The 12,971-nt window shown below is 42.7% G+C and overlaps 1 protein-coding gene across 2 annotated transcripts in view; it reads right to left on the bottom strand.

Moving 5' to 3' along the window:
• Positions 1–12,971, bottom strand: part of ATP8A2 (ATPase phospholipid transporting 8A2) — a 642,805-nt gene that overhangs the window by 463,657 nt on the left and 166,177 nt on the right. For both annotated transcript variants that reach the window (XM_031655775.1, XM_003913687.5), the window contains exons 7-10: positions 9,675–9,748; positions 7,397–7,466; positions 5,730–5,857; positions 4,368–4,479 (exon numbers count right to left, since the gene is read on the bottom strand). In XM_031655775.1, coding sequence (XP_031511635.1) covers positions 4,368–4,479; positions 5,730–5,857; positions 7,397–7,466; positions 9,675–9,748 — 384 coding nt within the window. The remainder of the gene's footprint in view (positions 1–4,367; positions 4,480–5,729; positions 5,858–7,396; positions 7,467–9,674; positions 9,749–12,971) is intronic.

Here is a 12,971-nt window from a genome sequence, read left to right as displayed (position 1 = left end):
AAAATCAGACCTGTATCTTAGATATTTTATTCCCTCCTGAGGAAACAGGCAATTGAATTCTAGTTAGAAAAGCTGTCCCCAACCTTTTTGGCATCAGGTACTGGTTTCATGGAAGACAATTTTTCCACAGACTTGGGTGGAGATGGTTTTGGGGTGATTCGAGTGCATCACATTTATTGTGCACTTTAATTCTATTACTCTTACATTGTAGTGTGTAATGAAATAATTATACAGCTCACCATAATGCAGAATCAGTGGGAGCCCTGAGCTTGTTTTCCTGCAACTACAGTCCCATCTGTGGGTGATGGGAGACAGTGACAGATCACTGGGCATTAGATTCTCATAAGGAATGAGAAACCTAGATCCCTTGTATACGCAGTTCGCAACAGAGTTCGCGCTCCTAAGAGAATCTAATGCCACCGCTGATTGACAGGAGGGGAGCTCAGGCAGTAATGTGAGGAATGGGGAGCTGCTGTAAATACAGATGAAGCTTCACTAGCTTGCTTGCCACTCTCCTCCTGCTATGGGGCCTGGTTCTTCACAGGCCACAGACTGGTACCAGTCCGTGGCTTGGGGCCTGGGGACGCCTGGGTTACACTGACTCTGGAGTTTGACTGTTCGGGTTTTGTTTCTTTTATTTGTTTATTTAATTTTTTTTTTTTTTTAGATAGAGTCTGGCTCTGTCGCCTAGGCTGGAGGGCAGCAGCACAATCTTGGCTCACTGCAACCTCTGCCTCCTGGGTTCAGGCAATTCTCCTGCCTCAGCCTCCTGAGTAGCTGGGATTACAGGTGTGCACCATCATGCCCAGCTAATTTTTGTATTTTTAGTAGAGATAGGGTTTCACCACGTTGGCCAGGCTGGTCTCAAACTCCTGACCTCAAGTGATCCACCCGCCTCAGCCTCCCAAAGTGCTGGAATTACAGGCATGAGCCACTGCACCCGGCCAGACGGCCTGTCTTTTGAATCCTACTAGTTTTGTGAGCTTGGGTTACTCTATGCCACAAGCCTCCTCATCTGTAAAATGAGCACAATACCACCTAGCCATTGTGAGGAATAAATGAGTTGATATATGTGCATCACTCAGAATCGTGCATGATTTGTTGTAATTATGTTTGCCGTAATTAGTGTGATAATCTCTCTTTTTCCCACTGAATCAACCAACAGAAATAATAGACATAAACATTTCTACAGGTAAGTAAACTAAACATGAACTGAAGGAACCTTGAAGGAAGAAAGGCATTGAGGTGAGAGACTTTAAAAAAAAAAAAAAAAATGGTAGAAGAACCCAAAGGCAACTGAGTTTCCTCTCTGTGGTCAAGTAGCACAAGTACAGACAAACAGTGTTATTTCACAAACAGGATGGCTTCCAGCTATGTGTGTTACATTATATTCCTTTTGAAAGCTCATTATTTTTACCTGTTGTTTCAGCCCTAAAGGCACAGCAGGTCTAGCACAGATGTTTCTGGGGTTTTCCATCATTCTATACAGGAGCAGTCAACAAGCAAGAAGCCTTGCAAAGAGGTTTCTCACCCCTAGGGGCAAGGAAAAGTGCCCCTCACTCTCACCGAATGCAAACTCAGTGCATGCCTTACTCACTGAAGAGAAGACTGGAGCGTGTTAAAGGATCATTTAACTCATGTAGTATTGTTTTTCCAGACCAAAAACTCCAGAAAGTTGGTAATACATTGTATTACCAATGTATGCTCTAGAAAAACAATATTACAACCTGCCAAAAAAAAAAAAACACCCAGTGTATAAGAAATGTTGGAAAGTGCTTAAATTTATAATATGCACAATCTTAAAACTAGTATTGGGGCCTTGACCATATGTGAGCTAGCTACCCACGACCTCTCGGCCACTTCATCACAAAAAACAGAAGTAGGCTGGGAACTGTGGCTCATGCCTGTAATCTCAACACTTTGGGAAGCCAAGGTGGGTGGATCGCTTGAGTTCATAAGTTTAAGACCATCCTGGGCAACATGGTGAAACCCCGTCTCCACAAAAATAAAAAAATTAGCCGGGCCTAGTGGCATGTGCCTATAGTCCCAGCTACTCAGGAGGCTGAGGTGGGAGGACGGCTTGAGCCTGGGAGGCTGAGGTTGCAGTGAGCCAAGATCGCGCCACCCTACGCCAGCCTGGACAACAAAACCAGACCCTGTCTCACAAAACAAACAAAAAGCCAGAAGTAGTAATTTGTGGTTAGCAGAGCTCCCAAAGTGTTCAGCAAGGGTTACTGACACTGCACTATGGGAGTTAAACGATACTTTCTAGGTGGCAGGGTACTAAACTCTTTTTATTTTTTTTGAAATGGGGTCTCACTATGTTGCCCAGGCTGGTCTCAAACTCCTGGTCCCAAGTGATCCACCCATCTCAGCCTCCTGAGTTCCTGCATGGCTAGAGCACTAAACTATTCATCAAGATAAATTCTCCATATGCAGGTCACTCAGAAAAAATAAACTTAAAGCATTCCAGTCAGCCCTTGTGAATGGATACGGACCTAGGAGGGCAGATGGATCAAGCACACCTCAGATACACTAAATAATCCTGATCCACCCAAGAGCTGCCTCTCAGCATTCACCAACTCTTCATTTTCCTAGCTTCCGTGGAGCCCTCCCGCCTTGCTTCAACACACAAGCTCTGCAACAGGCCATTGCGCCTGGGCCCTAGCCTTCCAGCTCCTGAACTTCCCCCTGCACTCCTACTCCCTCAAGAGCGATCTCCTCCTTGCCTCCCACAGTCAAGGACACGCCTCCTTTGAGCACCCCCAAGCAGAGGGTGCGCCAGTAGACATCTGCATCCTTTGGCCTCTGAGGGTAGCATTCCCGGATGTATATTCAAGACCTGGTAATACTTCTGGACCTTTATTCCTTGGATGCCATGTTTTAAAAAAAAAAACTCACTCATAAAATTCACGCCATTTGGCTACACTACCGACCTGTCAGTTGCTCCCCATCACTCACTGAAGTCTTGACAACTGGCTCATGGCATTCCTCTCTGGCCCAGCCTCACCATTACCCCATCTTCAAACTCACAGCGCTGACCCATCAAATGCCTTAGTCTCTCAGATCCTTACTTGTCAACATCGAATGGCCTTCAACAGCTCTGCCTTTGACTTCCTACTCGCACGGGTCACTCCCAGGTCTCCCGTGCTAGAAACTCTCTACCCCCGAAATACAAAGACAAGATTCTACCCACTGATCAGCCTGTCACTCAGCAACTCCAACAACCCTCTTCAACTTCAGGGAGTCTCTCAACCCTTCTAATCCCATCTCTCCTCCCTGTCTTCAACGTGTTTACTAGCTGGGGTGGCCACCAGGGTCTACCGCTTCATCTCCTCTAATACTTACCTCTTTCATCTGATTATCATTTGACCTCAAAGAGGAGATCAACACAACAGTTTCCCTTCCCTAGCTCCATATCTAAAATGTGCTTCTGCCAGGGGAATCATTCTTAGCATGCAGTCAACTGGCTTCCAACCTAGGTTGAATGACCTCCTATACATACTGACAGCCCTTAGTAATGACACACATTCCAGTATTTCTCTCTCTACTTTGTCATTCTATATTACTCCTTAGCCCGACTGGCTCCCCGAGGGTAAGCACCTGTATGGTCTAGCATTGGACTTGGTATGTGGTCACTAAATATTTTTAAATCAAGAAATACAGCCAAATGTGCATTGTAGAAGTTATACAAAAGAACAGACAAGCTGAAAAGCCAATTCTCATTAATAGCCACCATTAGCAAAAATAAGATGCCAAGTGATACCAAAGAAATGTAAGAAACGACATATAGTGACACTGATTTATGTAGAATTTCAAAAGCTGTCTGGCAAAATACGTCATAATATTAACGTGACCTATAAATTCACAAACAAATTTTTTAAAAAACATTAACAGGGAAAAAGAGCAAAATCATTTTAACTTCATTTTTTTCTTGGGTATATGAAAAATAAACAGTTCAAAAATAACTGATTTTAAAGTGTCTAAACTTCAGTTAAATTAGACAATTTGCTATAAAATCCTAATTAATGGGATAAAGAGGAGAATTAGAAAGAAAAATTTAAAAGTTAGAACTAATCCCCACTTAAGTCCAGAAGATAAAATAAGTTAGAATTGATTGTTCCCCTAATCCAGAAAACAAAGACCATTTGAATTTCAGGCATAAGGTAACAAATATCAGATAAGAGAACAGAAATCTAGAAGAAGCTACCTAAGGAACTAAATAAAATAAAGGCAGTTCCTTTCCAAATTTAGGTTCATAGACAAACTCGAACTTCCTAAATGCAACATCTGCATTTTCCACCTTCTAGTCAATAAAAGCAGAAAGAAAGAAAAAAAAGACTGAAATCAGCAGAGAACTGTTTTACCTGCATGAGTTTGGTGTCGTGTCCAGTATAAACAACTATGCCAAAGACCCACTGAGTATTTCTAAGCTGCGTACCTCTTAATAAGATCTGGTCAGGCCCCAGGGCAACAAGGCTAAAAAATAAAAAATTTTTAAAAAAAATGATATTTAATGATAGTCTGGAAAATGAGCATGAGTTTTTCCCTTAAACATGAACCCACAATAAATCAAATGTTCCCTTTGCTCCAATTTGAACTACTTCACTGAGAAACACAGGCAACAAAGGTTATCACTGGCTTAATCTACCCCAAAAGGACCCATAGAAAGTTTTATTTTACATTCATCACTACACAAACAAAAGTGTTTTTTCTATAAAACGTTACAGGGAATTATATCTCTCATGATCCTGTTATGAAACTCAACACCCAGAAAGGAAGTTGCTAAAATAACAACTGAAGCTGACTCATTTGTAGTAAGTATTCTTATTGGAAGTATGATTATTGTTGTTATTTGTAAAGTAAATCTAGTGTATTTTACAGACTATTAGAAGGGAGTAAAATCTTAAAAAGCAGCAACCTATCATATCAATGTTTTAAAGGATGACTTAATGAGTAAATAAAGACCTGAGTGATAACTGAGAAATTCAAAATGGGGAACCCGTAGAATAGCTCTGTATGCTACATGAAACCAACAAGCAGCCACACTTAGCTGTCATATTTATAATCATTTGGGTGGATTCCCATGATCAGGTCCTTCCAAGCCTTGGGTCGTCAAAATATAAAGGACACCCCAAGAGGCTGGGTTACAGGGTTAGCGGGGGTGCATTGGCCAGAGGCACAAGACAAAAGACGGCCAGAAGGTAGAAACTGCTCCCCAACATCAGAACAAAAGACAACTCCGGAACAACATAACAAATGCCAGAAGGACAAAGATAACAGAATATAGACAGGAGGGCACTGAATATTCTAAAGGAAGAATAATCAACTTTCTAAAAACAAACAAACGCTCCTTAGAAGAAGGTTAGCAAACACACACACACACACACACACACACACACACATTTCTGTAACAAGTGTATTAGCTTGTATACACCTCAGATAACTCTCCTCTGCTTTTCTGGACAATTTTATGCAGCTAAAACCATTTCTCCTTTCTGGTAGAGAATAGGCACAGAAAGAATATGCCACATGCTTTGAGCCTCATCCAAGGCCCTTGGGCTCAGGGTTTTTTTCTTAAATTTAAGGAAGCCTTCAAATTAATGGAAAGGGTATGAAATCTCACTGTCTTAAAATATTACAAAACTAGGAAACAAACACATTTTCCAAAGCTCCAGTAATTCTTAGTCACATAGTTTAAAAGACAATGAAGAAAAGACACGTAATACCTTTTCCCATCTAAGTTCAAGTTTCCAGTGAAGTCATAGAGGTGGCGATTGGGCCCTTCACACTCTATAGTTCCAGATAACTTCATCAGAACTTCACGTGTTTGCATGTCAGCAGTGTGACTCAAACCCTAAAAGATTAAACCAAAGGAGGAAGTCAAACACAATCTTCTGTGCTTAGGGACACCATTCAGCATCCCTATGGTTAATCAAAAGGAAAAATAAGGCATCTCCAGTGCAATAATTTGGGGGGCTAACAAGTCAAACTGACAGCCCCTCAAGGCAGACTTTTCCAGTAGCTTTTGCCACAGTGATCTAATGCAAAAGTGGCAAAAGAATGTCATGAAGCTGAAAGTTAAGATTCTACCACTATGCTGGAGACATCCGTGCACAAGTAAGAATTAACATACCCCAGCACCTCACAGCAAGCACAATCTACTAACTGTATGCTAACACTGGTCATAAAGATAGAACAGAGTAGCCCTTCAATAGTTTACACTATCTAGCACTCTTCTCTTTTTCTTTAAGAGACAGGGTCTCACTCTGTCCCCCAGGCTGGAGTGCAGTGATGCGATCATTGTTCACTGCAGCCTCAAAATCCTGGGCTCAAGCGATCCTCCCACCTCAGCCTCCTAAGTAGCTGGGACTACAGGTACATGCCATCATGCCCAGCTATTTTTAAAGTTTTTTGTAGATATAGGGCCTTGCTATGTTGCCCAGGCTGTAACTCTTCTTTAAATGGAAAAAAAAAAAGTCTAAAGCAAATATCTACAGTAGAAAAGAAAGATATATGGACAGAATTGCTGAATTCAACTTTAAGCAGCAAACATTTTTTAAGTGTCAAAATGCTTAAAATTTTCTTATGTTAAAGACCATTCTTCATTCTTGGCCAGGTGCAGTGGCTCACGCCTGTAATCCCAGCACTTTGGGAAGCCAAAGCAGGTGGATCGCTTGAATTCAGGAGTTTGAGACCAGCCTGGCCAACATGGTGAAACTCCGTCTCTACTAAAAAATATATAAAAATTAAGCCAGGTGTAGTAGCATGAATCTGTAGTCCCAACTACTCAGGAGGCTGAGGTGGGAGAATCATTTGAACCCGGGGAGCAGAGGCTGTAGTGAGCCAAGGTCGCATCACTGCACTCCAGCCTGGGTAACAGAGCGAGGCTCCATCTCAAAACAAAAAAAAGAACCAGAAAAAGACTATTCGTAATTCTAGAATTAAAATATATGGTAAGAATAGTTTTCTTTAAGGCACGGAAGTTTTGTATCTAATTATATCACCCTCTAGGATTAGAATCTTTATTAAACAATGATGTAAACTGGGGTACGTGGAGCTTTTCTGCTCCATTTGTCCACTAAGCTGTGCCCTTCCCAGCCACTCAGCTTCGCTGAGATGTCCCCTCTCTCCAGCATCACAGGCAGAAAGCTCAATAAGACGCTACATGAAGGCCTGACACCCTTCGTGACCTACAGTTTGATGCAGCCTGCTTTTTCCAGCTCTCTACATATTCTCTCTCATCATAAATGGCATATTCTTCCCATAGATTCCATTAAGGCTAAGGCATAACCCTTAGTGGCTGAACATTTTATTTCTCTAGAAAAAGATGTGTGGGGACCACATTTGCAGTTGTGTCTACCATAACAACACAAGTCATCAGAGGTGACTTTACCTGACGTATTTTAAGGTTCGTCTCCCCATCCAGATTAGCTGTTTCAACATAACACATTGCCTGAGGTTCACTAAGGAGAGAGAAAAAAAGAGCCAAGTTTCATAAGGTCCTTTCCACAGATTCACAGCTTAGAAAATCTCCATTATGGAATCTATGTCTGCTGATTGGCCCTTCAAAATAAATTGTTATAAATAACCACTATAGTAGGAGTAATGGATGAAAAAGGAAACACACACTTGTCTTTGGGACTCAGCACGAGTACAGAGTCATTTGCCCAGATGATCTCCCCTTATGAGCCCCACATAGTGACTGCTGAGCCTCAAGACAGGAATGAACTGAAGATGAAAGAGAAGGGAAAACACGTGATGTCCCCACTCAGACCCAACCACTGGGTTCAGGCAATCCTTCAAGTCCAGGGCTGGGCCTGACCAAAAAGGCTGCCCAAGGCACAGCCAGTAGAAACACACATTTTTTGAAGAAAACAACAGCCAGGGGAGTTGAAGGATCAAAGTATAGGCTTGGCAAGGCTTTGCTTCTATGCCATTTTTACAATCTTAAGGCCAACTTTTTAATCAAAACACCTGGCATTAAAGACAGAAAACTCAAAGAATAAAAATAAGGATAACAGATATTATACTTCTATTTCTAATCTTTGAGTTTAGCTACATTGACATAGTGATTAACCACTCCCTGCCTCAAAAACTAAAAAAAAAAAAAAAACCCTAGTTAAAGTAAAATCCCCTAGCACTACCTTTATGGGTTCTAAGGCCTCAGCAAATTGTTTAGTCTCTCTGTATCTCAATCTTGTCATGTACAAAGGAAGTCTATCCAGGGTTATTGGGAAGATTAAGTGGGACAACCTCCTCAACAGGCTGTTCGGCACACACACAGCACACACTCAGACACTAATAGTGAGCATGCTGGAAACATGATGTCAGCTCAAGCAATCCTGTATTAAGACCAAGTTAAAAAGAAAAAAAGAAAAACTAGCTGGGCACTGTGGCTCACGCTTGTAATCCCAGCACTTTGAGAGGCCGAGGCGGGAGGATGGCTTGAGGCCAGGAGTTCCAGAATCAGCTTGGTCAACATCTACAAAAAAATTTTAAAAATTAGCCAGGTGTGGTGGCATGCACCTGTAGTCCCAGCTACTCAGGAAGCTGAGATGGGAGGATCACTTGAGCCCAGGAGTTTGAACTTACAGTGAGTTATGATTGAGCCACTGCACTTCAGCCTGGGTGATGGAGTAAGACCTTGTCTCCAAAACGAAACACACACACACACACACACACACACAATTTTCTAGGGTCACAGCCAAGACTTAAAGTCCGAACTATCAAGTGATGAATATTTTAATATTTCTAAGAGATTCTTTGTTGTCAATGAATACGGACAAATACAAATCCTGCCCTGTGTTATTGGTTCTTTCTCCCCCTCCATAGGCCTGGGGTCCTATTTTTAAATCCATTATCTCAAGCAGAAAATTAATGCTTAGGCTTAAAATCCAATGAGTGATTAACTTCAATACAACAAATGCCATCTGCAATCAAAGAAAATGCAAACGGCCTGCGTATCTATGATTCCCAACAGTGTATAAATATAGGAAGTTATAGTCCTAACGTCACACAATTTAATCTTGAATTCAAGAATAGATGTCAATTCTCGTCCTAATTTTGGCTTTCTTTCCTAGCTATAAACTTTCACGCATCAAGCCCAAAAAAAGTCAAGAATTGCACTGAGTGATGATTCCTTCCTAGAATAAAACTACCTAGAGAAAGTGAAAATGATACTAGGACAGAAAAGGGGCAAAACATGGACGGATGAAGAGCAAACACCATCTGCTGGTCACGATTACACTGAGAAAGCACCCGTGGTTCTTGAACAGCTATTAAAGTGCAGCACTGGGTTCCGCAGGAGAGACTGCTGGCAGGGCCCATCAGGAAACAGATTCTGAAATCTCGGATATGCTGCAACCGGAGACCCCTCCACTGCTCTAGACTCAGTATCCCTATAAATAAGAAATACCCACCAAGTAGCCAGGAGACTAAGTGGAGACAATACACACACAAGAGTTCAGAAAAAGCACAAAGGAATGAATGGGAGAAAGAAACCAAGGGTCATGGCAGGAGAAGGCAAATGACAAGAAATGGAAGAATGGGACAGAGAGAGGATGGTAGAAGGAAACAGGTAGCTCAAGATTGCTCCAGTCACTGCTTAATATTTTATGGTTCTTAACATTTATTGCAAAAAAAAAAAAAAGGTGCCCGCTAGCACAGCTAACCTGGAGGACAGCAGGACCACATCTGCTGGAAGATACTGCCCGTTGACGACCTTCACAATGTCTCCCACTGCCACCTAGAGAGCCAGGGACGAGGACAAAGAGGCATGAAAGAAAAGAAACAAAACACACATGGTGAAAAAGGTGCTTAAATATTTGATGAAAAAAATTATTATATAACTAAGCCATGAGGTTTAAGATGCAGAAGCCCAAATTATTTTCCTTGACAAGAACAAAAGGAAAGTGCTTCCATGCAGACACTGGTAATGTTGCCTTTTTTGCAATGATGTTTAATAAAAAAGGAAAGGGAGAGGGAGTCAGAACAGCTATAAAGATCTCGTTTTCTTCCAATTACCCATCCATTTACAAATACTTGAGCATTTCCATAGCTGTACACAGTAGGGTAGAATGGTCACCCACGCCCTGCCAGAGCCCGCCTAATGCCTGGGCTCGATCCCCACTGCACCCCCGATGAGCTGTGTAACGATGAGCAAGTTATGTAAACTCTGTGTGCCTCAGTTTCCTCATCTATATAATGAAGATAAAGGCACATATTTCACAGAGTGACTGTAAGGATCAACTAAGTTAACACACATAAATTTTTCTCTGTTTTACAAATTGAGATGCAGAAAACAAAATAACTTGATCACAGTAATACAGCCACTGAGTGTTAGAACCGGGATTCAAAACAGGGCAAGCTGCACAGAAGACCAATGCTCTGATTAAAAGGCAACAGGAAATTCACCCATGAAAAGTGCGCCTAAAAGGCCCCCTGGAAATATACCATGTAAAATGGAGAAGATTTGTACAGCCTCAAGAAATTCCCAGAAAAAGGGTCATGGCCAAAGTCAGAGACCACCTTGGGGAACAGACTCCACCAGACAGAAGATCCCAAGCCAAGGAAAAGGGCTGTGGTCTCCAAAATGGCACCACGGCCACGTCTCTACAAATCCTTTCAGTAACATCGCAGAAAGCACCAGGGTGGAGAGGACTGGGGCTTTCAAATCAGGCAAGACTAACTCCAATCCTAGCTTTATAACCGTGTGCTGGCTTTGCGATCTCGGCAAGCTGCTTCGCCTCTCAGCGCCCCAGCACCTCACGTCTGAAACAGGAAAACAGCGCCACCAGCCTTGTAAGGTAAATGCAGTGACTAAGGAAGTATACACAGCACCTAGCATAAAGCAGGTCCATATAAATGTCAGTCTCCATCAGCAGGAGCACAACTGAAAGGACATCATGAGTGTGAAGGTCAAGGACATTAGAATTCTCTGATGATACTAGAAGACCATTCCGAGTACAGTAATAATTGTAAAGCTCAAAATGAGCACTTACGCTTTCAATTTCCTATTGTAGCCATGTTACTATTCTCTTAGAAACCAGGAATTTCAAGTGATATGATACTTGTGAAAAACTACCAGATCTTAGAAGCTAGCAGGTGCCCATGTTTAATTTTCCGCTGGGAAAAAGGCAAATTTACCGAAACGTATCCTATTGGTGCTTTAAGTTGTTTATTGAAGTGTCTGGGGAAAATGCCACAAAGCTATTTTAACAATCACCAGTACAAAAGCAAGGGATGTTATGTGAATTGAAAGTGTTTTTTTAAAGTAAAACTATTTGGGCCAGGTGCAGTGGCTCACACCTATAATCCCAACACTTTGGGAGGCCGAAGCAGGTAGATCACTTGAGGTCAGGAGTTCAAGACCAGCCTGGCCAACATGGTGAAACTCTCATCTCACCACAAAAAAAAAAAAAAAATAGCCAGGCGTGGTGGTGGACACCTGTAGTCCCAGCTACTCGGGAGGCTGAGGCAGGAGAATTGCTTGAACCCAGGAGGCAGAAGTTGCAGTGAGCCGAGACAGCGCCACTGCACTCCAGCCTGAGCAACAGAGCGAGACTCTGTCTAAAAAAAAAATTAAAGTAAAAATATTTCATATGAATAGCTTAATTACATATAAAAATCAGAAGAAGTAATTAGTAAAGAAAAAAATCACTCGAAAGGAAAATTTGTCATGTTTTCCAAAGAAACAAGGCAGTGGATTTTTTAAAATTCCAAGTGGGAGGACAAGAGAAATTATGGCTTTCTCTCATTTTTACTCTCTAAATAAAGCAACATTCATATGTCAGTAACCAAGTACTAAGAAGTTTTATGTACATGAGAAACGACTTACTTGGATTTTGCTTGAAAAAAAATTTTTTTGGTTGTTTGTTTTCTGTTTTTGAGACAGGGTCTCACTCTGTCACCCAGGCTGGAGTGCAGTGGCGCGATCAAGGCTCATTGCAATCTCCGCCTCCCATGCTCAAGTGATCTCCCACCTCAGCCTCCTGAGTAGCTGGGATTATAGGCACGCACCACCATGCCTGGCTGATTTTTGTATTTTTTTGTAGAGATGGGGTTTGGCCATGTTTGGCCAGGCTGGTCTTGAGCTCCTGAGCTCGAGTGATCCACCTGCCTCAGCCTCCCAAAGTGCTGGGATTGCAGGCATGAGCGTGACCAGCCTGGAAATGGTTTTCTATTTCATGTGCTTAAGTGATTGTTCCTTGTGTGTGCAACACTCCCTCAAAGAATTAGTACAGTGGGAACAGAAACCCTCCAGATCCCTGAATCCACTCTAGCCTCAGAGAGTTCCTCAAGTCTCTTAATTTTGAGGAAGTAGCTGAAAGATCCTCTCGAAGTCAATCAAAGTCACTGAGATCCACCTGAGAGCTGCCTCTCGGTGCTCACCAGTGACTCAGCTACAGCCCAGAGGACGGCAGACCTGAGCTTCAGCACTTCAGATTAGATTACTATCATTTTGGGGACCTTAAGGACAGCCAGCTCCCCCTTGCCTGACATCTCTGCCCTCTCCTGTATTCTCATCCTCACACTGAACCACTCACAGTTCCGCAGCTAGTTACCCCCGATTCACCCTTCAAGAGGCACTAGAGCGTCTCTGGAGGGCAGACTTTCCTGATCTGAACCACAGCGTCTAGACAGGTGGCCCCTCCCAGCTGTTCCCAAGGTGGACGCTTTCTCCTACACAGAGCTCAACAAGTGCCCTGCGTCAGGTTAGTTCCCTCTCTCTCCCAGGACACCGATGGTTCGAGTGTGCTCCCTACACCATCGGCTTCGGCCTCAACTAATAATTTGTTTAAACGTGCAAATTCTAAGGCCCCACCCGAGACCCAGTGAATCAGATACCCTGGGAGTGGGGCCCAGCCATCTGGGTTCTAGCAGCCCTGCGGACAGTGACTGGGAAGCCCACTGACGTTTGAAACTCCTTAAGGGAAGTGCTGTGTTTCATTCTTCCCATGCCTAGTACA

This window comes from Papio anubis, chromosome 15, assembly GCF_008728515.1.
Source record: "Papio anubis isolate 15944 chromosome 15, Panubis1.0, whole genome shotgun sequence".
Taxonomy (NCBI): domain Eukaryota; kingdom Metazoa; phylum Chordata; class Mammalia; order Primates; family Cercopithecidae; genus Papio; species Papio anubis.
The sequence above is the reverse complement of the archived record's forward strand: the minus strand, read 5'-3'. Positions and strand labels throughout refer to the sequence as shown.